We start from the raw sequence: 27,482 nt of genomic DNA on the forward strand, positions 1-27,482 counted from the left end.
GAATTGAGGATATTTTCGCCTCGGTATCTGGAGGTAAACGCTTCACCAAAATTGATCTAGCCCAGGCGTACTTGCAAATGGAGGTAGAAGAAGCTTCGAAACAATACCTTACGATCAACACTCATAAAGGTCTCTATCAATACAACCGGCTGGTGTTTGGAGTAGCATCAGCTCCGGCTATTTGGCAAAGGGCAATGGATCAAGTCCTGCAAGGGATTCCAGGGACCCAGTGTTATTTGGACGACATCTTGGTCACGGGCGAAAATGACGGTGATCACCTCGCCAACTTGGAGAAGGTGCTCACCAGATTAAAGGAGTATGGGCTATGAGCTAATCGCCACAAGTGCGAGTTTTTCCAGAAACAGATCTCGTATTTGTTGTATCCGTGTGTTAATAGAGACACGGAAGGCAGGAGTAGGTTTCACAGGTGTTTACTGAACAAAGTCTGGAGGTGAACTAACAGATACAAGACAATATACAGGCTTATATAGCCCGAGTGGCCATTACCGGCATTACAGTACACAGGGGGCTCTTAAAGGCACATACACCACAATTCCTCCCCTTTTAGACAACCAGTACATAATATTTTAAGTAATCATTAATTAACATGTTACAAGAACAATAATCTACACATTGCTGCAGTTAATCAATTATAAGTCAGTCTTTCTGGAGGCTTCCTGACTCGGTCTGGATAACGCCTCGGTGGTGTAGTAGTTTCTGGTGGTGTAGTAGGTTCTTTTGGCAAGGCTGATTCGGCTTGAATGCCGGTGTCGGGTTCATCTGGTTCCAGTATCACCGGATCGGAGGTAGATACTATGGGTATCTCTACGTCATCATTAGGCATATAGAGTTGTGGTGTAGGTTGTCCCTTTTCGGATGACTCTATGATTTGGTCAGCATGGCGCCTTATTATGCTTTCTCCAATGTCCGCGGTATACATCAGCGGTCCTAGTCATGTGCAAATAGTTCCAGGCTGCCATTTCTCGGTACGGTAGTCCCGGGCCAAAACTTGTTGACCTATCTGGAAGGTTCTAGTTGGCCTTTCATTCATGCCTTGAAATTGCCGGTTCTCCACGTCCCTTCTGATGTTTGGCTTGATCAAATCCAGCCGGCATCTTAGGTTTCTATTGAAGAACATCATGGCGGGAGTTTGGTTTGTAACCACGTGTGTTGCATTCCTGTATGCAAACAAGAAGTTATCTACCTTATGCTGAAGTTTTATGTCTTCATTACCCATGGCGTTTATGGCCTTCTTGAAGGTCTGGACAAACCTTTCAGCCAATCCATTGATGGCAGGATGGTATGGGGCGGACGTGTAGTGCTTAACCCCATTGTTTTTTAAGAACTTCCTGAATTCTTCGGACACAAATTGCGGTCCATTATCAGAACAGATCTGTTCAGGCAGCCCATTCCTGGCAAATATGGTCCTTAATACTGTGATGGTTTTTTCCGTGGTGGTGGAGGACATCTTTATTACCTCCAGCCACTTGGAGTGTGCATCAACCGCGATTAAGAACATTGAGTCCATAAATGGACCAGCAAAGTCGATGTGTACCCTTTGCCATGGAGATGAGGGCCACTCCCATGGATGTAGAGGGGCTTGTGGAGGGGCGTTTTGGACCTTCTGGCATCCTAGGCAGCTCTTGGTCATTTCTTCGATGTCTCCATCGATACCTGGCCACCACACAAACGCTCTGGCTAGGTTCTTCATTTTCACTCCACCCAGATGCCCCTCGTGAAGCTCCTTTAGCACTTTATCCTGGAGTTTGGGTGGAATCACCACTCTGGATCCACACATCAAGGTTCCTCGGCACACTGACAGCTGTTCTCTTCTTTGCGAGAATGCTGGCAACAGTGGTTCGCCATGTGCTGGCCATCCCTTCACCGTTAAATCGTAGACTCGTGAGAGAGTCAGGTAATTTCTCGTTTCCTTTTCAATGGCAGAATTTGTTACTGGTAGACATTCCACTATGGTTGAGTGGAACATCTCCACTGGGTCCACTGTAGGTGCCTCTTCTACCGTTGGCAACGGTAGGCGCGATAAACCATCAGCATTCCCATGCTGTTTTGATCCTTTGTATTCTATGTCATATTGGTGTGCCCCTAGGAAAAGGGACCACCTCTGTAGCCTTTGCGCTGTCATAATGGGAACACCCTTTTTAGGGTTGAATATGGAGACGAGGGGTTGATGGTCAGTCAACAAGGTAATTTTTTGTCCGCGTAGGTAATGGTTGAATTTCTTCACTCCCCATACCAGGCTGAGTGCCTCCCTGTCGATCTGGGCATAGTTACGCTCAGCTGAGTTCAATGAGCGTGACGCAAAAGCTATCGGCCGTTCTGAGCCATCAGGGAATCTATGTGATAATACCGCTCCTACGCCGTAAGGGGATGCATCGCACGCCAGTCTGATTGGCAGTGATGGGTTGTAATGAGCCAAAACTTCCTTGGACGTGATCAAGCCTTTACATTTATGGAAGGCACGTTTACAGTCCTCGCACCATTCCCAAATTACTCCCGTTTGTAGCAGTTCGTTAAGAGGGTGCAGAACAGTTGACAAGTTCGGTAAAAATTTATGGTAGTAATTTATCAATCCCAGGAACGACCTTAATTGTGAGACATTTTCAGGTGCTGGTGCTTTTATGACCGCTTCAATTTTCTCAGGGGACTTATGCAACCCTTCTTCATTAATTATGTGCCACAATATGATATTTGTTTCTGGAAAAATTCGCACTTGGGGCGGTTTGCTCGTAGGCCCCGTTCTCTCAGCCTAGTGAGCACCTTCTCCAAATTGGCAAGGTTTTCGTTGTCGTTTTCTCCTGTTACAAGGATGTCGTCTAGGTAGCATTGAGTCCCAGGAATCCCTTGCAGGACTTGTTCCATAGCTCTTTGCCAGATAGCTGGAGCTGATGCTATTCCGAAAACCAGTCGATTGTACTGGTACAGGCCTTTGTGTGTGTTTATTGTGAGATACTTTTTAGAGGCCTCCTCAACCTCCATCTGTAGATATGCCTGTGCCAAGTCAATTTTTGTGAAACGTTTCCCTCCGGATAGTGAGGCGAAAATATCTTCTATCCTCGGAAGAGGATACTGTATCGTGTGAAGGACCGGGTTTACAGTCACCTTGAAGTCCCCACAGATGCGAATTTTTCTCTGTTCTTCAGATTTATCATTATTTAACGTTTTCTTCATGACCGGGACGATGGGTGTTGCCCACTCGCTCCAATCTATCTTGGATAATATGCCTGTCTTTTCCAAATTCTCCAGCTCTGCCTCGACTGCTGGACGAATTGCGTATGGCACCGGCCTTGCCTTAAAAAACTTGGGAATTGCCGCATCTTCCACCTTTATTGAGGCGGTGACGCCTTTCAAGGTTCCTAGTTCCTGTTGGAACACTTCTTTGGCGTTGGCCAAGATGTCTTTTAATCGTTCAGGTATGATGTCATCATCATTTTTTTTCTTACTGGTCACCGTCAGTGCCTGAATGGAGTGCCAGTCCAAACGTATCTTCCTGATCCATTCACGTCCCAACAGCGGTGGACCACCATCTTGCAGAACGTATAAATACAACTTCTGTATTTCCTTGCCGTTGTATACAACAGGCACCTTTATTTTCCCTTTGGGGTATACTTTCTGCCCCGTATATGTTTTCAAGATAATGGATGTGTCTTTCAAAGGTATATGCGGAAATAGCCGCTTGTAATCCCGTCTACTTATGACGGTCAGAGCTGATCCTGTATCTAGCTCCATTTTAACTGGGGACCCCGCTATTGTGAGGGTAACCCAAATGGTCTGGTAATCTTCTTTGGCAATTACATTATGTAATTTGAGAGAGCTTAGTCTCTTGTTTCCGGAGTCGCTATCGCTCTTCTGGTCTTCGGAGCTACTGTCCGTCATCATTTGTACCTTTCTATACTTTTCTTTATTGATTTTTTTTCTGTCAGTGGATTTTTTGTTTCCAGATCGGCATACATGTGTAATGTGTCCCATCTTTCCGCATTGTCTGCATGCTTTGTCCTTGAACCAGCAGTCCCTCTGGTCATGGGTGGATCTGCCGCAGCGATAACATCTCTCGAAACCCCGTGTCATTTCATGGGTGCTGAAGTCCTGTGGCTTTTGCTGTATCTTTGCAGCTCCTCTTGCTGCTACTTCGTATGATACAGCCACACTGAAAGCCTTGTCCAGTGTCAAATCTTTCTCAGAAAGTAGCTTTTTTTGTGTTCCTTCACTTAGGAGACCGCAGACGAATTTGTCTCGTAGAGAATCTGCCAGTCCTGTCCCGAATTGGCAGTGTAGGGTATCAACAATCTCCTTAAAATTCTTGTCCATCGGTTTGGCTGGAATGATTAAGTTTCGTAACAGCCCGTATGTCCTTGCGCCCATTAGATTTAGAAGTACCGATGCCTTTTTATCATCTTTTATTTCATTCGCTGTGCAATATTTCTCCACTCTTTCCACATATGTGGTCCAATCCTCTATATCGTTATCAAAAGCATCAATATTGCCAGCCTTAGGCATCCTGGAAAAAAATGGCGCTTCCCGCGCTTTTCTTTCTTTCCTGCAGAAAAGATATGGCGCTTCCCGTGCTTTCCCGCCGCTGCTGCTGACGCTGTTTTCCGCGGTTTTTTAAAAAAAAATTAATTTTTTTTTATTTACAGGTGGAGACTCGTTCCCGCCGGACTCTCTGGGACTTTTCCCCCCCTCTGCTAGGTCCGAACGCTGACCTGCTTTGCAGCGCCGGCCGTCTCCCGAGTGCTACCCCCCGTCTGTTTCTGCTTGCCTCCGCCTTCGCTGCTTGGCCTCGCTGCAGAGCCAGCCGATGGAGCCCCAGCCCGCCGCCCAGGAAGGATTATTGCAGTACCTGCCACCAGCTCGGCTAGCTGGTGAAACCACAGCTTTTTTTTTTTTTCTTGCTTTTCTTCGACTTTGGACGTCTGAGGAATCGATGTCCTTGAGGTGCTGCCGAATTGCAGGTAAGTCCGTTTCCAATTCGTCGCCACTGTTGTATCCGTGTGTTAATAGAGACACGGAAGGCAGGAGTAGGTTTCACAGGTGTTTACTGAACAAAGTCTGGAGGTGAACTAACAGATACAAGACAATATACAGGCTTATACAGCCCGAGTGGCCATTACCGGCATTACAGTACACAGGGGGCTCTTAAAGGCACATACACCACAGTATTGTGGCCACGTCATCGATGAAGAGGGGTTACATAAGTCCCCTGACAAGATTGAGGCAGTAGTCAAGGCTCCAGCACCGGAAAATGTGTCACAACTGAGGTCGTTCCTCGGGCTGGTAAGCTACTACCACAAGTTCTTACCAAATTTGTCTACGGTATTACACCCACTGAACACCCTACTGCAAACAGGGGTACCATGGAAGTGGGATGACGAACATAGACGAGCTTTCCAGAAGTGTAAAGAATTGATCACATCAAAAGAGGTGTTGGCCCATTTCAACCCAGCACTACCAATTCGTTTGGCATGTGATGCATCACCCTATGGTATTGGAGCGGTGCTGTCGCACAAATTCCCAGACGTGTTGGAGAGGCCAGTAGCCTTTGCGTCTTGGTCACTAACCTCAGCCGAGCGCAACTACGCCCAGATTGACAGGGAGGCCCTCAGCCTAGTATGGGGAGTAAAAAAATTCAACCACTATCTGCATGGGCAGAAGTTCACCTTGCTGACTGACCACCAACCACTTGTCTCCATCTTTAATCCTAAGAAGGGCGTTCCAGTGATGACTGCACAGCAGTTACAAAGATGGTCCCTGTTTCTAGGGGCAAATCAATACGAAATAGAATATAAAGGCACGAAACAGCATGGGAACGCTGATGGGCTATCGCGCCTGCCACTGCCTACTGTGGAGGAAGCACCAGCAGTGGACCCTATCGAGATATTTTATTCGTCAATAATTGAACGATTGCCAGTAACAAACGCGGATATAGAGAAGGAGACCCGCAATGATCCGACGCTGTCATGGGTATATGAATTGATGGTGAGGGGATGGCCAACACATGGCGACTCACTGTTGCCAGCATTCTCATCCAGAAGAGAACAGCTGTCAGTATGCCAGGGGACAGTGATGTGTGGATCCCGAGTGGTGATTCCACCCAAGTTAAGGGAGAGAGTGCTAAATGAGCTACATGAAGGTCATCTGGGGGGAGTGAAAATGAAAAGCCTTGCTAGGGCTTATGTGTGGTGGCCGGGAATCGATCAACAAATCGAAGACCTAACTAAGAGCTGCTTAGGATGCCAGAAGGTCCAAAATGCACCACCACATGCCCCTCTACACCCATGGGAGTGGCCCTCCTCTCCATGGCAACGGGTGCATATTGATTTTGCTGGTCCATTCATGGACTCAATGTTCTTAATAGCAGTGGATGCTCATTCAAAGTGGCCTGAGGTGATAAAAATGTCTTCAACCACTACAGGGAAAACGATTGCAGTCCTACAGACCATATTTGCCAGAAGCGGGTTGCCAGAGCAGATTTGCTCTGATAATGGACCACAGTTTGTGTCCGACGAGTTCCAAAAATTTATGAGAAGGAATGGGGTAAGGCATTACACATCCGCCCCGTATCATCCAGCCACAAATGGATTGACTGAGAGGTTCGTACAAACCTTTAAGAAGGCGATAAAGGCCATGTGCGATGATGAAATTCCACTACAGCATAAGATGGACAATTTCTTATTAGCCTACCGAAACGCGACACATGCAGTTACCAACCAGACCCCAGCCATGATGTTCTTTAACCGAAGGTTGAGATCTCGTCTGGACTTGCTCAGACCAAATGTGCGAAGAAATGTTGAGGACAAACAATTCCAGCACATCAATGAGAAGCCGACAAGGAGCTTCAATGTAGGGCAACCAGTCTTGCCCGTGACTATCGAACAGAGAAATGGCAACCCGGAACGATATGTACAAGGCAGGGGCCATTAATGTACACAGTGGATGTCGGGGAGAACATTGTGAGATGCCACGTCGATCAGATCTTAGCATCACAAGAACGTGTCAACCCCATGTCTCGAGTACCTGGGGATGAACCCGACATACCGGTAGCATCTACTTCAGACCCAGTAGCAGTGGAACCCGATGAACTACCCGATGAAAAGGGGTCAGAATCGCCTCTGCACCAAGAACAAGAACCTCCGGAAAGGCGCTATCCCGAAAGGGTCAGGAAGCCGCCCCAAAGACTGAATCTATAAATGGACTTTTGTTGTTTAATGTACATGTTGAAATGTTAATTGTTTTTTGAATATTAGGGGTACTACTAATCTAAAAGAGGAGGAATTGTAGTGTATGTGCCTTTAAGTCAGAACTACTTTTACAGCTCCTGTATACTGTAGTACCGGCAGTGACCACACCGGTATATAAGCTTTGCGCATGCCTCTGTACCCCCAGTCTTGAGACTACCCTCCTCCAGTAAAGACCTGTTTATTGTTAATGTACAGCATCCGTGTGATTATTTAATAACAGCATATCCTCTGAATCACAGATCCAATATTTACGGCCTGGAAAAGAGGTGTCGGAGAGGTAATCTTATAGGGGGATACAAGAAAGTTAAGGGAATGGAAAAGGTAAATCCAGAAAATGACTTTAAATTTCGAGAGTAGGACAAGGGGACACAGGTTCAAATTAGTAAAATTATTGTTCGCAACCTTGGTGTCATATTTGACCCTGAAATGAGTTTCCGGCCACATATCCGTGACATATCTAAGACCGCCTATTTCCACCTCCGTAACATCGCCCGTCTCCACCCTTGCCTCAGCTCATCTGCTGCTGAAACCCTCATCCATGCTTTTGTTACAACTAGACTTGACTATTCCAACACACTCCTGGCTGGCCTCCCACATTCTACCTTACGTAAACTTGAGATCATCCAAAGCTCGGCTGCCCGTGTCCTAACTCGCATCAAGTCCCGTTCACCCATCACCCCTGTGCCCGCTGACCTACACTGTCTCCTGGTTAAGCAACGCCTCGATTTCAAAATTCTCATCCTTGTTTTCAAATCCCTCCATGGCCTCGCCCCTCCCTATCTCTGGAATCTCCTTCAGCCCCACAACCCCCCGAGAAAACAGCGCTCCTCAAATTCTGCCCTCTTGAGCATCCCTGATTATAATCGCTCAATCATCAGTTGCTGTGCCTTCAGCTGCCGAGTCCCTAAGCTCTGGAACTCCCTTCCTAAACCGCTCCGCCTCTCTACCTTCCTTTCCTCCTTTAAGATGTTCCTTAAAACCTACCTCTCACCTGCCCTAATTTCTTATGTGGCTCGGTGTCAATTTTTTGTCTTATAACACTCCTGTGAAGCACCTTGGGACGTTTTACTACGTTAAAGGCGCTATATAAATACAAGTTGTTGTTGTTGTAGTAAAAGGCTATTTTAGGATTGAGGTCAGGAAATTCTTCTTTACACAGAGTAATCAACGTAGGAATGGACAGCTAGATCAAGTAGTGGAAGCAAGAACCCTGGAATAATTTAAGGAACAATTGGATGGTACAATGGGGTGTGTCGGGTCTCTCTGGATGATTGAATTAAGATGGGCCAAATGGTCTCCCTCATTTGTAATTATCTTGGCCTGGAATTTGCGGTCAGCGGCGAAGCAAAGGCATTCGCCGCTGGCCTCGCGATCTCTGTGGCAAGAAGTTTGCCTTTTTCGACACGTAAGTGAGATCAGCATAGAATAGTGACGTTAACAAGCTGTCGAAGCAGACAATCACAATGCAGATTTGTCACAGACAGGGGCCCAGGAAGTAAAGAAGTTGATTTTATTCAGACTTTTAAAAAATGTTACAGAGAGCAAAACAAAGATTGGGGCTCTCACATTGGGGAAAAGGTAAACCTGAAATAAATATGAACAAACTTTTTAAAAATGTAATTAATTTTTATCATAATGGAGAAATTTGACACTCCACAAAATTAAAATTCATTTTTCAGGGGCATAATGTTTGTTTAGCAGTCAATACGCCATGGAAAAGCTGAAGTTTTCGTCAGTTTCCCTGACTTGACAGATTACACTGAATGCTGGCTATGCGGGGCGGTGGGTGGGAGGGTTGGGGGGTCCACAGTGCAGCAAGTGTCGGAGCAGCGAATGACTGACTGCAACTTCAGGATTTCCACGTTTAGATGCGCTTGTGCTACATCCTGAAGTTGCGGTCAATTTCAAAGGGGTATAAACAGCAAACCCTGTTAGTTCGCTGTTATTACCCACCGCAAATTGTGGGCCATTGTGATCTTGTGACTCAGAGTCAACCAGACGTAGAACCCTGGGATTTTCCTGGTCTGCCTCCTCCTTCTTATAAAGGTGTTCTTTACTGATTCCTCTCCGCTCCCCACCTCTCTGATACCGACATGGAATTAAGGAAAAGTCAGACAAAGGGAGATAATAGCAGAGCTGGGCCAATGACGTCCCTCCTGCTTGAAGCCTGTAACCCGATCCTTGGTAGACATCAGAGGCAGAAAGTAATTAAAGGTTTGAGTATCTGCGTGCAGTTATAAAGAGATAGCATATGAGGTCCCTGGGGGCAGGGGTGGGGGAAGGGGTGAAGGGGAAGTGTCATGAGAGACTGTTAAACACTTAACAATTCACATTTTGGAAGCAGCCATTATCCAACAGTGCTGCTATGGGCCTCTTTTACGTTCACAGGCCTTCATCATCTCTCAATACCCTCCCCAACACCCCCACCTCCCTGCTGTTTGATGGGGTCGAGTTCAAAGGCTGTGTTATTACCTGAAACCTTTTTTAAAAAGTCTCACCATGGTGCAGAGTTGAAGCGCTGTCTTTCGGGACAGGGGTCAGTGAGGGAAGGTAGTACAGGTTTGCATTTCAAAAGCTCCTACAGAAAAAATCTTTAGCTCTTCACCTCCCACCCACCCCCCCCCCCAACACCAATTCTACCCCCCATCCCCATCGCTGAAGTTCTTGACTCTCTCTGTGCTTGTGAACATTGGGTGAGGGCAGGACCGGAACTCGATTGTGATTCACCATGCGGTCGAATAGCCCACTGGCACTCATCGCCTAGGCTTGCACATGAAAGAACAGTCATTTAAGCGAGCTGCTGGAAGCCCGCCAGCGCCCATATAACTGACCCAATGCCAACACGAGAGCAGGGGAGAGACTGACAATAAGCAGAAGCTATCGATGCGGGACTGTCCAAACTACAACTGGTGGGATACTTGCGGTCCTGAGCCCTGGAAATCCGACCCGTGAAACCCAGTCCTATTTTTGCTTATATTTCTGATTCACTGGTTTGTCCCGTTTTAATTTCCTGGGCCTGGAGATTTGGAAAGGCCTGCTGCCTCATTGGTGAATAAAACCCTACATCAAAATGCCAAGATTGGTTAGTTTCAGCGATATAGGGGAATTAACAAGATTCTGGATTCCCTCTGAGGCTCTTAAGTGGCCCACAGAGGAAAAAAGCTTGGACTTAGTGTGTGGCATTGATACAGCGCCTTTCACAATGTCAGGATGTCCCAAAGCACTTCACAGCCAATGAAGCACTTTTAAAGTTTAGTCACTGTTGTAGTGTAGGTAAACGTGGCAGCCAACTTGCGCATAGCAAGGTACCACAAACAGCAATGAGATAAATGTCTGGATTATCTGTCTTTTAGTGATGTTGGTTGAGGGATAAATGTTGAAAGAAAAAGAAAGACTTGCATTTATATAGCGCCTTTCACGACCACCAGACGTCCCAAAGTGCTTTACAGCCAATGAAGTACTTTTGAAGTGTAGTCCCTGTTGTAATGTAGGAAACGCAGCAGCCAATCTGTGCACAACAAGCTCCCACAAACAGCAGTGTGATAATGACCAGATAATCTGTTTTTTAATAATGTTGATTGAGGGATAAATATTGGCCAGGACACCGGGGATAAGTCCCTTGCTCTTCTTCGAAATAGTACCATGGGATCTTTTACATTCACCTGAGAGAGCAGACGGGGACTTGGTTTAACATCTCATCCGAAAGACGGCACCTCCGACAGTGCAGCGCTCCCTCAGTACTGCACTGGAGTGTCAGCCTACATTTTGTGCTCAAGTCTCAGTTAGTAGCACTTTCGTGTTCAAGGCCTGAACCCATGACCTTTTGACTTAGAGGCGAGAGTGCTGCCGCTGAGCCATGGCTGACACCTTGGATTAACGGAATACATGCTTTCCTCCATCTGATACCCCCAAAGCAAAGATTAAATTATTTTTAAAAACAAAACCCTCGTACTTCTCCACAAATTCCAGTGTGGCGGTGGTGGTGTCGTGTGCCACGGCCTGGATCTCCTTCACTCCAGTCGCACTGTAGGAATTCCCACAATGTGCGTACACACCCGCCAGCTCCACACCCTCGCACTCCGCTATGGATTTCGCCAGTATCAGTGCCGTCGGGTCCTCGGGTCGCACCCCGGCTGCGGGCAGGAAGAAAGTGCATTTAAATGCACGCTTCACACATGGTAACCTGAACTTGCTCCGCATTTCCGCTGTCAGGTTCATTAATTTAAATAGCCCGTCGTAGGTCGGTCTCTCTTGGCAGCGCTCTGCACCCCCCTCCCCCACCCACCCAAAACCTGCTCCAGGTTAAAATTGGTCCCCTAGGTTCTTCACCCTGGAAAGGAAGCTGAAAAGGAAAGACGTGATAGAAACATAGAAACATAGAAGATAGGAGCAGGAGTAGGCCATTCGGCCCCTCGAGCCTGCTCCGCCATTCAATGTGATCATGGCTGATCATCCAAATTCAGTACCCTGTCCCTGCCTTTTCCCCATATCCCTTGATCCCTTTAGCCTCAAGAATTATATCCAACTCTTTCTTGAATATATTTAATGAACTGGCCTCCACCGCCCTCTGTGGCAGAGAATTCCACAGGTTCACCACTCTCTGGGTGAAGAAATTCCTCCTCATTTCAGTCCTAAATGGCTTACCCCTTATCCTTAGATTATGACCCCTGGTTCTGGACTCCCCGGCCATCAGAAACATCCTTCCTGCATCTAGTCTGTCCAGACCTGACAGAATTTTATATGTTTCGATGAGATCCCCTCTCAATCTTCTAAACTCCAGTGAGTATAAGCCCAATCGACACAATCTCTCCTCATACATCATTCCTGCCATCCCAGGTATCAGCCTGGTGAAGCTTCGCTGCACTCCCTCCATGGCAAGAACGTCCTTCCTCAGGTAAGGTGACCAAAACTGCACACAATACTCAAGGTGCGGTCTCACCAAGGCCCTGTACAACTGTAGCAAGACATCCTTGTTCCTGTACTCGAACCCTCTTGCTACGAAGGCCAACATACCATTTGCCTTCTTAACCGCCTGCTGCACCTGCATGCTTACCTTCAGCGACTGGTGCACAAGGACACCCAGGTCTCTTTGCACTTCCCCTTCTCCCAATCTATTGCCATTCAAATAATAATCTGCCTTCCTGTTTTTGCCACCAAAGTGGATAACCTCACATTTATCCACATTATAGTGCATTTGCCATGTTTCTGCCCAATCACCCAACCTGTCCAAATTGTACTGGAGTTTCCCGACATCCTCCTCGCAGCTTACCCTCCCAGCCAGCTTTGTGTCGTCTGCAAATTTGGAGATATTACATCCAATTCCCTCGTCCAGATCATTAATATATATTGTGAACAGCTGGGGTCCTAGGACCGATCCTTGCGGTACCCCACTAGTCACTGCCTGCCACTCGGAAAAAGACCCGTTTATTCCAACTCTTTGCTTTCTGTCTGCCAACCAGTTCTCTATCTAAGTCAATACCTTGCCCCCAATCCCATGTGCCTTAATTTTGCACGCTAATCTCTTATGCGGGACCTTATCGAAAGCCTTCTGAAAGTCCAAATACACCACATCCACTGGTTCTCCCTTATCTATTTTACCAGTTACATCCTCAAAAAATTCCAGTAGATTAATCAAGCATGATTTACCTTTTGTAAATCCATGTTGACTTTGTCCGATCCTGTCACTGCTTTCCAAGTGCTCTGCTATTACATCTTTTATAATAGACTCTAGCATTTTCCCCACTACCGATGTCAGGCTTACCGGTCTATAATTCCCTGCTTTTTCTCTACCACCCTTTCTGAATAGTGGGGTAACATTAGCTACCCTCCAATCTATGGGTACCGTTCCAGAGTCTATCGAGTTCTGGAAGATGACCAGTAATGCATCTACTATCTCTAGGGCCACTTCCTTAAGTACCCTGGGATGTAGACCATCAGGCCCTGGGGATTTATCGGCCTTCAGTCCCATCAATTTTCCTAATACCATTTCCCTACAAATACTGATTTCTTTTAGTTCCTCTCTTTCATCAGACCCTATGTTCTCCGGCATCTCTGGGAGGTTATTTGTATCCTCCTTTGTGAAGACAGAACCAAAGTATGTATTTAGTTGGTCTGCCATTTCCTTGTTTCCCATTGTAAATTCCCCTGATTCTGACTGTAAGGGACCTACGCTTGACTTCACCAATCTTTTTCTATTCACATATCTATAAAAGCTTTTACAGTCAGTTTTTATGTTCCCTGCAAGCTTACTCTCATATTCTATTTTCCCTTTCTTAATGAATCCCTTTGTCCTCCTTTGTTGACTCCTAAACTGCTCCCAATCCTCAGGATTATTGCTTTTTCTAGCCAATTTATATGTCCTCTCCTTGGATCTTATGCTATCCCTAATTTCCCTTGCTAGCCACGGTTGAGTCACCTTTTTTGTTTTATTTTTATGCCAAACTGGGATGAACAAATTCTGTAGCTCATCCATTTGGTCTTTGAATGTTTGCCATTGCCTATCCACCGTCAACCCTTTGAGTGCCATTCCCCAATCAATCCTACCCAACTCGCTCCTCAGACCATCGTAGTTTCCTTTATTTAAATTGAGGACCCTTGTCTCTGAGTCAATGACTTCATTCTCCATCTTAATGAAGAATTCGATCATATTATGATCGCTCCGACCCAAGGGGCCTCGTACAACAAGATTGCTAATTACAGAGATAGTAAACCAGTTGACAAAGTAGACTGGAACAGTACTTCTAACTAATCTGACAGTAGCACAAGGGGACACAGGTACAAACTACTTAAAGGACAATTTAAGGCTGATGTCAGCCTTGTCTCAGCGGTAGCACTCTTGCCTCACAGTCAGAAGGTTGTGGGTTCAAGCCCCACTCCAGAGACTTGAGCACATAACTCTAGACTAACACTTCAGCACAGCACTGAGGGAGTGTTGTATTGTCATAGGGGCTGTCCTTGCGATGAGATGTTAAACCCAGGTCCTGTCTACCCTCTGAGGTGGACTTAAAAGATCCCATGGCAATATTTTGAAGAACAGCAGGGGCGTTCTCCTGATGTCCTGGCCAGTATTTATCCTTCAACTGACATCACTAAAACAGATTATCTGGCCATTATCATATTTATCCCTCAACCAACAGCACCAAAACAAATGGTCATTATTTCATTGCTGTTTGTGGGAGCTTGCTGTGCGCACATTGGCTGCTGCATTTCCTACATTACAACGGTGACTACACCTCAAAAGTACTTAATTGGCTGTAAAGCATTTGGGACGTTCTGAGGTCATGAAAGACGCTATTTAAATGCAAGACTTTCTTTCGTCTTGTTATTCGGGTATTGCTCAACCTCCCTCTCCTTTAAGACTGTCCTTAAAAACATCTCATTGACTGAAATCTTGGTCACCGCTCTGAATGCATTTTTCTTTGGCTCGGTGTCTGTTTGATGTTTCCTCTGGCTAGAGTGTCTAGAACTAGGGGGCATAGTCTCAGGCTAAGGGGTAGGCCATTTAAGACTGAGATGAGGAGGAATTTCTTCACTTAGAGGGTTGTGAATCTCTGGAATTCTCTGCGCCAGAGGGCTGTGGATGCTGACTGAGTTTTTGAGTATATTCAAGGCTGAGATAGATTTTTGGACTCTAGGGGAAACAAGGGATATGGAGATCGGGCGGGAAAGCGGAGTTGAGGTCGATGATCAGCCATGATCTTATTGAATGGCAGAGCAGGCTCGAGGGGCTGTATGGCCTACTCCTGCTCCTATTTCGCATGTTCTTATGCTCTTTACCTCATGCCTCTGTGAAGTTTTTTCCCCTCTACATTAAAGGGGCTATATGAATACAAGTTATTGCTCTTGTCCTAAATACTGGTCAACACCTGGAATGAATAGGCAGCAGAATCATTTAAGAAACAGCTGGGAGCTTTGATGGTGGAAGCCTGGGGGGTTCTTTCTGGATGGGCCTTATGGTCTTTCTCATCCGCATTTGTTTTCTGGGTACGCTCCATGCCACAAGGAGGCCGTAATCCAGATTTTTGTTTCGTGTTTTGCCATGATCTTATTGAATGGCGGAGTAGGCTCAAGGGGCTGTATGGCCTGCTCCTGCTCCTAATCCTTATGTTCTTATATAAAAACAGAAAATGCTGGAGAAACTCAGCAGGTCAGGCAGCATCTGTGAAGAGAGAAACAGTTAATGCTTCAGGTCGATGACCTTTAGTCAGAACTGGAAAATAGCAGGAAATGGAACAGATTTTTAAGCAAGTGTAGGGGCTGGGAAATGGGGGAGGGGATGAAAGAACAAAAGGGAAGGCCTGTGATAGGATAGAAGGCAGGAGAGAGATTAAGAGACATTGAGAGACATTAAGAGATATTCAAGGCAAAAGGAGATGGTAATGGGACAGGTTAAGAAACAAAGGATGGCTCTAGATGAGGTGTAAATTGCGCTGGCAGAATGGAAGACAGCTGCCCTGTGGGGGAGAAGAACAGAACAAAAGTGTGGATAAAAAATATATGTGATAGGGGCCGGGGTTATAATCTGAAATTGTTGAACTCTATGTTGAGTCCAGAAGGCTGTAAAGTGCCTAATCGAAAGATGAGGTGCTGTTCCTTGAGCTTACGCTGAGCTTCTGTGGAACAATGCAAGAGGCCGAGGACGGTGAGGTCCGAGTGGGAGTGGAGCGGTGAATTAAAGTGACAGGCGACCGGAAACTTGGGGTCACCCTTACGGACTGAACGGAGGTGTTCCGCAAAGCGGTCACCCAATCTGCGTTTGGTCTCCCAGTGTAGAGGAGACCACATCGTGAGCAGCGAATACAGTATACTAGATTGCAAGAAGTACAAGTAAATCGCTGTTTCGCCTGGAAGGAGTGTTTGGGGCCCTGGACAGTGGGAAGGGGGGAGGTATAAGGGCAGGTGTTGCATCTCCTGCGCTTGCATGGGAAGGTGCCGGGTGAAGGGGAAGGGGTGCTGGGGGCGATAGAGGAGTGGACTAGGGTGTCGCGGAGGGAGCGATCCCTACGGAATGCTGAAAGGGGGAGGTGAGGGGATGTTTGGTGTACGGCCCTGTTATCCGATAATGCTGGAGAAACCGCCAACTCCACAGGCTGCAGTGGCACCTAGTGGCTGTACTGTGGGATTGCGTTGGTGGCATATCTAACAGGTGGTTGTTAAGGTGGTGTTGCCCAGCATCCAAATTTTGAATTAAAAAAATAAAGGATCAAAGGAAGGAAGAATCAACAAACAAAGAAAGAAAATTGGCTTTTACACAGTGCTTTATCCTGTCTCAGGAACTTCCCAAACGCTTCACATACAATGAGTTACTTTTTGAAGTGCAATGCACTGACTGTTAGATAGGTAAGGTAGGCAAATGCAGCAGCCATTTTGCATATACCAATATTCCACTGTCTCTAAATTGTCAGACTGCTTGTCCGACATCCAGCACTGGATGAGCAGAAATTTCCTCCAACGAAATATTGGGAAGACCGAAGCCATTATCTTCAGTCCCCGCCACAAACTCCATTCCCGAGCCACCGACTCCAACCATCTGCCTGGCAACTGTCTGAGGCTGAACCTGTTACGTCCGTGTATAATCAGACACAGACTGCGGAGAACGGTACAAACGGTGTTTACTCAACGTGGCTCAGACTGCAACTGATCTGTACAGATTGCTACTCAACGTTATATACAGGTGTGGTCACTGCCGGTACTACAGTATACATGAGCTGTAAAAAGTAGTTCCCCCCCTTAAAGGTACATACATTACAGAACCAAACTGTTCACAACCTTGGTGTCATATTTGACCCCGAGATGAGCTTCCGATCACATATCCGCGCCATCACTAAGACCACATTTTTCCATTTCCGGAACATTCGCCCCTGCCTCAGCTCATCTGCTGCTGAAACCCTCATCCATGCTTTTGTTACCTCTAGACTTGACTATTCCAATGCACTCCTGACTGGCCTCCCACGTTCTACCCTACATAAACTTGAGGTTATCCAAAACTCTGCTGCCCGAGTCCTAACTCGCACCAAGTCCCGTTCAACCATCACCCCTGTGCTTGCTGACCTACATTGGCTCCCGGTTAAGCAATGCCTCGATTTTAAAATACTCATCCTTGTTTACAAATCCCTCCATGGCCTCGCCCCTCCCTATCTCAGTAATCTCCTCCAGCCCCACAACCCCCCGGGCTATCTTCGCTCCTCTGATTCTGGCGTCTTGAACATCCGCGATTTTAATCGCTCCACCATTGGTGGCCGTGCCTTCAGCTGCCAAGGCCCTAAGCTCTGGAATTCCCTGCCTAAACCTCTCCGCCTCTTTACCAATGTTCCCTTAAAGCTGTGCAGCGCTCTGCAGCTGCCACGCAGCCGGCTCACCGGCTTTTAAATAGAAAAAACCGTGCAGGCACGGTATTTTGAATGGGCCGCATAGACCCTTAAAGGGGCCGTGTACCCAAAAAGGTATTAAAGGGAACATTGCTCTCTACCTCTCTTTGTTCCTTTAAGATGCTGCTTAAAACCTACCTCTTTGACCAAGCTTTTGGTCATCTGTCCTAGTATCTCCTTATTTGGCTCGGTGTCAAATTTTGTTTTATAATGCTCCTGTGAAGCACCTTGGGACGTATACCACGTTAAAGGAACTGTATAAATATAAGTTGTTGTTGTTGGATGATGTTTTTGGTGGTGTTGGTTGGGGGAATAAATATTGGCCAGGACACTGAGAGAAATCCCCTGTCTTTTTTGAATAGTGCCGTGGGATCTTTTACATCCATCATTACACGCAGAGGAAGGCCCCTCAGTTTGACGTCTCATCGAAAGATAGCCCCTCTGACAATGCAGGACTCCCTCAGTACTGGCACTGAAGTGTCAGCCTAGTGTCAGGTATATGGGGTGGGGCTTAAACCCACAGGGGGAAAAATTCAGTATCGCCCCTTTTGGGGCGCCATTATTGGCCGTGCGTAAATTTTAGCGCCTGGCGCTAATTATCGCCACCGACGGCAAACTTGGCTTTTATCGCCCCTGGAGGTGATTGGAGAGCTAAATCAAGCGCTTCACACCTGTCTTAAGGCGCAAAGGCTGAGGAGCGAGGTGTTACCTCAGAGCGCTGGCGAAGCAAGGAAGGGCAAATCAAAATTAACCTGCATAGTGCTGCTCAGTACCCAAAACCCCTTCATGTTGTGTATGTACCTTTAAGGGAATAACTGGTCTCAGACTGCAGTACCGGCAGTGACCACCCCTGTATAAAAGGCGCTAGCAAGCCTCTGTAGTTTCAGTTTCCCGATTGACTCCATTCAGTAAAGACTTGTTTAAATCAACTCCTGCTGTCCGTGTCTCAATTATACACGGACATAATATTGGCGACGAGCAGATACGAACTTACCTACAGTCTGCACCACCTCCTGGGATCCATTCCTGAAGCGAAGTGAGCAGCGGTCGAGGCCAGAAGGAAGAAAGAAGCAGTAGAAACGGGCGTCGGCCATGGGCATCCGCCCCTGAGTCAGCGGAGTTGAAGATTGCTGGAGAAGCTGTCGAGTGCGGGGCCTGGTTCCTGTCGACGGTGCTTCAGCTAATCGGGCTGGTGGCAGGTAGTACACTGGTCCTTCCTGGGCTGTGGCGGTCGAGAACTCAAGCGGGTGGCTTGCAACGGGGCCGAGCAGCATTGTCGGGAAGGGGAGAGAGAGAGAGGGTGGCGCACACAGGGCGCGGCCGGTGATACGAAGCCGGGCAGCGTACGGACCCGAGAAGAAGGAGGCAAGAGTCCCACAGGGTTGTTCCACGACGGGAAAATAATAAAATAAAAAAAAAAGAAATATTAAACGCGCACAAAACCGCGAGGAGCTGCAGGTTGCAACGGAAACCGTGGGAAGCAGCGCTAGCAACAGCGGGGAAGACGGCAAAGCGCGGGAGGCGCCATCTTAATCAGCAGGGAAGAAGGCAAAGCGCGGGAGGCGCCATTTTGTTAAATCGGGGAAGAAGGCAAAGTGCGGGAGGCGCCATTTAGATTTTCAAGATGCCGAAGACTGGCTGTATCACTGCCTTTGATAATACAATAGAGGACTGGACCACGTATGTGGAAAGAGTCGAGGTATATTGCGAGGCAAACGAAATAGCCGATGAGAAAAAGGCATCGGTATTGCTAAACTTAATGGGCGCTAGAACGTACGGCCTATTGCGGGACCTGATTACTCCAGCCAAACCGAAGGCGAAGAGTTTTAATGAAATTGTTGCTGTCCTACAGGAACACCTAAACCCTGCACCGCTGCTGATAGCAGAAAGATTTAAATTCCACAGGAGAACTCAGCATAAAGATGAGAGCAATGCTGAGTACCTTACGGAACTACGCAAGCTATCAAAGCACTGCCAGTTCGGAGCAGGACTGGCAGATACCCTACGGGACAAATTTGTCTGTGGACTCCTGAGTGAAGGAACACAGAAGAAGTTACTCTCAGAGAAAGAGCTGACGCTAGATAAGGCTTTCAGCGTGGCAGTATCGTACGAAGCAGCAGCCAGGGGAGCTGCGGAAATACAACAAAAGCCACAGGAATACGGCACCCACGAAATGACACGGGGATTTGCAAAATGTTATCGCTGTGGCAGAACTAACCATGACCAGAAGGACTGCTGGTCCAAGGACAAAATATGCAGGCAATGCGGAAAGATGGGACACATTGCACGAGTTTGCAGGTCTGGGAAGAAGACCAGCGACAACAAAAAGGCTACTAAGGAACCGTACAAGAAAGTAAAAAAGATGACGGACAGTAGTTCCGAAGACCAGATGAGCGATAGTGAATCCAGGAACAAGAGACTAAGCTGTCTCAAACTTCACAATGTAATCGCAAAAGAGGATCACCGAACCATTTGGGTCACCCTCACGATAGCAGGGTCCCAAGTTAAAATGGAATTGGATACAGGATCAGCGCTAACCGTCATGAATCGACGAGACTATGAGCGGCTATTCTCACACATACCCTTGAGAGAGACATCCATCGTCTTGACGACGTATACGGGGCAAAAAGTATACCCCAGAGGAAAAATAAGGGTGCCTGTCGAATACAACGGCAAGAAAATATGGAAATTGTATCTCTACATACTGCAAAATGGTGGACCACCGTTATTGGGATGTGAATGGATCAGGAAGATAAGCTTAGATTGGCACTCCATTCATGCAATGACGGTGGATGGTAAAAAAGATGAAGACGTCACTCCTGGACGATTGTCAACAATCTTAGCTAACGCCAAAGAGGTATTTCAACAAGAACTGGGCACTCTTAAAGGCGTAACCGCCTCGATAAAAATAGAAGAGAATGCAATTCCCAAGTTTTTCAAAGCAAGACCGGTACCATATGCAATTCGCCCAGCCGTCGAGGCAGAGCTGGAGAATCTGGAGAAGGCAGGCATGTTGTCTAAGGTCGACTGGAGCGAGTGGGCGACACCCATCATTCCTGTCATGAAGAAAACGTTAAGCAATAAGTCTGAGGAGCCAAGGAAGGTTCGCATCTGTGGGGACTTCAAGGTGACGGTGAACCCAGTCCTTCACACAGTACAATATCCTCTTCCAAGGATAGAAGACATCTTCGCCTCACTATCTGGAGGGAAGCGTTTTACAAAAATTGACCTAGCACAAGCATATTTGCAGATGGAGGTTGAAGAATCCTCTAGGAAGTATCTCACGATAAACACTCAAAAAGGTCTTTACCAGTATCATCGATTGGTATTCGGAGTAGCATCGGCTCCGGCGATATGGCAAAGAGCGATTGAACAAGTCCTGCGAGGGATTCCGGGGACTCAGTGTTACTTGGACGACATCCTTGTGACAGGTGAAGATGACAGTGAACACCTTAACAACCTAGAACAGGTGCTCACTAGACTACGGGAACATGGGCTACGAGCCAATCGCCCCAAGTGCGAGTTTTTTAAGAAACAGATATCGTATTGTGGCCACGTGATTGATGAAGAGGGGTTACATAAGTCCCCTGACAAAATTGAAGCAGTTGTTAAGGCCCCAGTGCCTGAAAATGTGTCGCAACTGAGGTCATTCCTCGGATTGGTGAATTACTACCATAAGTTTTTACCGAATTTGTCCACAATTCTGCACCCACTGAACGCCCTACTACGAACGGGAGTAGCATGGAAATGGAGCAATGACTGTAAGCGGGCCTTTCAGAAGAGTAAGGACTTAATCACTTCAAGAGAAGTATTGGCTCACTACAACCCAGCACTGCCGATCAGACTGGCGTGTGATGCGTCTCCCTACAGCATTGGGGCGGTACTGTCACATAAATTCCTTGATGGTTTAGAGAGGCCGATAGCTTTTGCGTCACGCTCGTTAACTTCTGCTGAGCGTAATTACGCCCAGATTGACAGAGAGGCCCTCAGCCTAGTGTGGGGGGTGAAGAAGTTCAATCACTATCTGCACGGTCAAAAATTTACTCTACTAACTGATCATCAACCTCTTGTCTCCATTTTCAACCCTCAGAAGGGCGTACCGATAATGACAGCGCAACGGCTGCAGAGGTGGTCCCTTTTCCTAGGGGCACACCAATATGACATCGAGTACAAAGGAACTAAACAGCATGGGAATGCTGATGGATTGTCGCGCCTACCGTTGCCGACGGTGGAAGAAGGCCTTGCAGTGGATCCAATGGAGATATTCCACTCGACCATAGTCGAATGTCTCCCTGTGACGAATGCAAACATAGAAAAGGAAACACGAAATGACCCGACACTATCCCGGGTCTATGATTTAACGGTGAAGGGATGACCAGCACATGGCGAACCACTGCTGCCAGCATTCTCGCTGAGAAGAGAACAGCTGTCAGTGTGCAGAGGAACCTTGATGTGTGGATCCAGAGTAGTAATTCCACCCAAATTGCAGGATAGAGTGCTCAATGAGCTTCATGAGGGTCAGCTGGGAGGGGTAAAAATGAAGAACTTAGCCAGGGCGTTTGTGTGGTGGCCGGGAATCGATAGAGAAATCGAAGAGATGACCAAGAGCTGTACAGGATGCCAGAAGGTCCAAAACACCCCACCACAAGCTCCTCTACATCCATGGGCATGGCCCTCATCTCCATGGCAAAGGGTGCACATTGATTTTGCTGGTCCCTTCATGGACTCGATGTTTTTAATTGCGGTGGATGCACATTCAAAGTGGCCAGAGGTAATAAAAATGTCCTCAACCACCACAGAAAAAACTATCACAGTTTTACGAACCATATTCGCCAGGAATGGGCTGCCTGAACAGATTTGCTCTGACAATGGACCACAGTTTGTGTCTGAAGAGTTCCGGAGGTTCTTAAAGAACAATGGTGTGAAGCATTACACATCTGCCCCATATCATCCAGCCACTAATGGATTGGCCGAGAGGTTTGTTCAAACATTCAAGAAGGCTATCAAGGCAATGTGTAATGAAGATATACCCCTACAACACAAGGTGGGCAACTTCTTGTTTGCCTACCGGAATGCGACACATGCGGTTACCAACCAAACTCCAGCCATGATGTTCTTCAATCGAAGACTACGATGCCGCTTGGATTTGGTTAAGCCAAATGTCCGAAGAGATGTGGAGAACAGGCAGTTTCAGAATATGAATGAAAGGCCGACCAGGAGTTTTAAGATAGGTCAACCAGTTTTGGCCCGGGACTACCACACTGAGAAATGGCAGCCAGGAACGATTTGTACACAGCAAGGACCTCTCATGTATACCGCGGACGTTGGAGAGAGCATTGTAAGACGCCATGCTGACCAGATTCTAGAGTCACCGGAAAACGTCAACTCCACACCACGATCTGATACACCTGGCAATGAAATCGACGTACCAATTGCAGCTACCGCAGAATCGGTGATATTGGAAGCAGATGAACCAAACAACGACATGGATCCAGACTCAACCTTGCCAGAAGAACCTGATACTCCGAAGAGGCGTTATTCAGACAGAATCAGGAAGCCTCCTCAAAGACTGAACTTATAATTGCTTAACCTCAACCAATGTATCTAGCAACCGTAATTGTGATTGTAATTAGTTATCATTTAGTTGTTAAATGAATGTTATGTACTGTTTATCTAAAAGGGGAGGAATTGTTGTGTATGTACCTTTAAGGGAATAACTGGTCTCAGACTGCAGTACCGGCAGTAACCACCCCTGTATAAAAGGCGCTAGCAAGCCTCTGTAGTTTCAGTTTCCCGATTGACTCCATTCAGTAAAGACTTGTTTAAATCAACTCCTGCTGTCCGTGTCTCAATTATACACGGGCATAATACTTCACACGGCATTGAATCTCTCCAGAAGTCTCTCTCTCTCTCTCAGAATGCGTGGTGCAAAAATGTCACCAACAAAAAAAGGCAGGAAGCGGTCACCTTTAAATAGCGCTCCCCCAGTCCCTTTCGGACTGCAAAACGCTCCCCTCAACCTGTCGTTGCTAGCAGCAGGCAGTAAGGCAGGGGGCGCCACTCAATATCCAGTCCGGGGCGCTACCGGGGCGTTGCGCACTCAACTGACGTCACAATCTGCCGGCACAGGAGATCATGGCGGTAGTGTTTAGCGCTGCCGCAAAATGTCTAGCTAATTTCGCGAGCGGCGCAAACTGCCGCGCACAGGCGGCAGTTGCTTTGCGCCCCACTAGCGCCCTCTTAAGGCGCTAACGGGAGGTGCAAACAAATGAATTTTTCACCCACAATCTTCTGACTCAGGAGGTGAGAGCGCTACTAACTAAGCCAAACTGGCACTTAATGCAAACAGTGCTGTATGGTGTGTCCAACAGGCCTAGATAGATGCACGTGCCACACTGTGAAAGAAAAACATGGAGAGGAACTTTAGCAGGACTCTTCACTGCAATAGAGTGCAGCTAAAGCAGTTCCCATACTCAATTTCTCAGACTTTTTTTGAAAAATTGTCCAAGTTACAACCAAAACCCAACAGTAAGCCGTAGAGGGAGTGCAACAAAGGTTCACCAGACTGGTTCCTGGGATGGGGGGATTGTCCTATGAGGAGAGATTGAGTAGACTAGGCCGATATTCTCTAGAAATAACAACAGAAAATGCTGGAAATACTCAGCAGGCCAGGCAGCATCCATGGAGAGAGAAACAGAGTTAACGTTTCAGGTCTGGGACCCTTCATCAGAACTGGAAAAAGCTGGAGATGTAACAGATATTAAGCAGGTGCAGAGACGGGGCGGGGGGGGTGGTTAGGAGGGGAGGAAGAAATAGAAAGAACATCCTGTACTTTTGTAAGAGGCAGGAAAGATAAAATGTTGCAAATGGGAATGGCAAAAATCATACTGCATGAAAAATGGGGGCAGGGATAATTATCTGAAATTGTTGAACTCAATGTTGAGTCCGGCAGGCCGCAAAGTGCCCAATCGAAAGATGAGGTGCTGTTCCTCGAGCTTACGTTGAGCTTCATTGGAACAATGCAATAGCCCGAGGACAAAGAGATCAGAATGGGAGTGAAGCGGTGAATTAAAGTGACAGGCGACCGGAAGCTCAGGGTCACCCGTACGGACTGAACGGAGGTGTTCCGCAAAGCGGTCACCCAATCTGCGGTCTCCTCTACATTTTGTTCTTATGTAATCATAGAATCACAGCCCACAGCGAAGTGAAAGAGCACCTGAGAATGCTGCAGCTTTTTATTGACCTTATGGCACCTTTTCATCCAGCACACTTAGCAGTCCGACCCAATCCCGCCAGGGTTCCCCAGTGATGTTGACGACCTCCGTGAATCCCACATCAAATTGGAGTCCTAATTGCATCACAGGACCCTATTTGCATTTTATGCATGAGTCTCCTGCCTCTGAAGCAGGAGCCTCGTCGATGCCATGAGTCGCCGTCATTTAAATGACAATGACCGAGAACGCGGCGGGTTGTAGGCAGGAGTTTCAGGTACAAGACCTTTGGTTCATCTAGCCCACCCATCCATAATATTCCTTTTGCGCAGATGTTTATACGAAATATACAATGCCCTCTGATGGACATAAGAACATAAGAATTAGGAGCAGGAGTAGGCCATACGGCCTCGCGAGCCTGCTCCGCCATTCTTATGTTCTTATGTCCATCAGAGGTGATGGGTAATAAGATCATGGGTGATCTTTGACCTCAACTCCAATTTCCCGCCCGATCCCCATATTCCTTGATTCCTCTAGAGTCCAAAAACCTATCGATCTCAGCCTTCAATATACTCAACGACTCAACATTCACAGCCCTTTGCGGTAGAGAATTCCAAAGATTCACAACCCTCTGAGTGAAGAAATTCCTCCTCATCTCAGTCTTAAATTGCCTACCCCTTATCCTGAGACTATGCCCCCTAGTTCTAGACTCTCCAGCCAGGGGAAACAACCTCTCAGCATCTACCCTGTCAATCCCCCTCAGAATCTTATGGGGGAGAAATTGGGTGAGTAGCGCCACCTGTTAGCGCCTAAAGAGGCAGTCAGTGGCTGTAGCGCCACTGGCTGTGTCTCTGGCGATATTCAGTAGGGGCGCTAATGGTGGCGTTAGGCATTTGCGCTGCGCCACCACCGATGACGTCATCGGTGTGCGCAGCGCCCCATTCGTGCCCCGTTCGCGATATTTGGTAGCGAACGCCACAGTTGCGCCGCTCGCTACCTGCACCCAGTTCACGGGGCCTTACTGTGCCGGCAGCGGCGCAAGTTAAGGTGGAGGTGCGTGGTGGCTGCTTTTTCGACGGCCGCCTGTCAGCACCTCCGTCCCCGGCCTCCTAACCCCCCCCCCGCGGCATTGCCGGCTGTTTCCCGAGAGCCCGGCACTTCTCCTTGGTGCCGGGCTCATTTGCCGGCACTCGCAATCGGGGATCGCGCTGTTGCAGGCACCTCCCCCTTAACAGTGGGAGGAAGGCCTGCAGTACCGCAGCGTGGCGCTGCGGCACGTTGCGCTGCAATAATCAGTTTCAGCGCCCTAAGAGGGACGCGGAGCACCTCGAGCCTCGCCCCGTGTCCCTCGAGCGGCACTGAAACTGAATTTCTGGCGATCGGTATCACTCCAATCGCTGCGCTAAATCCTGCGCTCCGCCGACTTTTGCCCCACTTTGGCGCCCCAACCCAATTTCTAGGCCTATATGTTTCAATGAGATCACCTCGCATTCTTCTAAATTCCAGAGTGTATAGGCCCAATCTACTCAATCTCTCCTCATAGGACAAACCTCTCATCCCAGGAATCAATCTAGTGCAGCACGGTGGCATAGTGGTTAGCACTGTTGCCTCACAGCGCCAGGGGCCCGGGTTCGAATCCAGCCTCGGGCGACTGTCTGTGTGGAGTTTGCACATTCTCCCCGTGTTTGCGTGGGTTTCCTCCGGGTGCTCCGGTTTCCTCCCACAGTCCAAAGATGTGCGGGTTAGGTTGATTGGCTATGATAAATTGACCCTTAGTGTTAGGGGGATTAAATACGTGGGGTTACGGGGATAGGATGGGATATGTGTCGGTGCAGGCTCGATGGGCCGAAATGGCCTCTATCTGCACTGTGGGGTTCCTGTGATTTCCTGTGAACCTTTGTTGCACCGTCTCTAAGGCAAGTATATCCTTCCTCAGATAAGGAGACCAAACTGTGCACAGTACTCCAGGTGAGGTCTCACCAAAGCCCTGTACAATTGTAGTAAGACTTCCTTACTCTTGTACTCCAACCCCCTTGCAATAAAGGCCAACATGCCATTTGCCTTCCTAGTTGCTTGCTGTACCTGCATGCTAACTTTCTGTGTTTCCTGTACGAGGACACCTAAATCTCACTGAACACCAACATTTAATAGTTTCTCACCATTTAAAAAATATTCTGATTTTCTATTCTTCCTACCAAAGTGAATAACCTCACATTTCCCCACATTATACCCCATCTGCCACTTTATTGCCCACTCACTTAACCTGTCTATATCCCTGTGCAGACTTTTTGTGTCCTCCTCACAGCTTACTTTCCTACCTAGCTTTGTATTGTCAGCAACTTAAGATACCTTGCATTTGGTCCCTTCATCTAAGTCATTAATATAGATTGTAAATAGCTGAGGCCCAAGCACTGATCCTTGCGGTACCCCACTAGTTACAGCCTGCCAACCGGAAAATGACCCATTTAATCCTACTTTCTGTTTTCTTTCCGTTAACCAATCCTCTATCCATGCTAATATATTACCCCAACCCCATGAGCCCTTATCTTGCGTTGCAATATTTTATGTGGCACCTTATCGAAAGCCTTTTGGAAATCCAAATATACTACATCCACTATTTCCCCTTTATCTACCATGCTAGTTACATC

General features: G+C 47.4%; 1 protein-coding gene across 1 annotated transcript in view; it reads right to left on the minus strand.

The window, feature by feature from the left end:
- LOC147114705 (D-serine dehydratase) overlaps positions 1-27,482 on the minus strand; it is a 144,483-nt gene that overhangs the window by 69,881 nt on the left and 47,120 nt on the right. The window contains 1 exon segment of the mRNA XM_085992108.1: positions 11,209-11,389. Coding sequence (XP_085848234.1) covers positions 11,209-11,389 — 181 coding nt within the window.

This window comes from Somniosus microcephalus, chromosome 7 (assembly GCF_052327205.1).
Source record: "Somniosus microcephalus isolate GS21.2 chromosome 7, FLI_Smic_1.0, whole genome shotgun sequence".
NCBI lineage: Eukaryota > Metazoa > Chordata > Chondrichthyes > Squaliformes > Somniosidae > Somniosus > Somniosus microcephalus.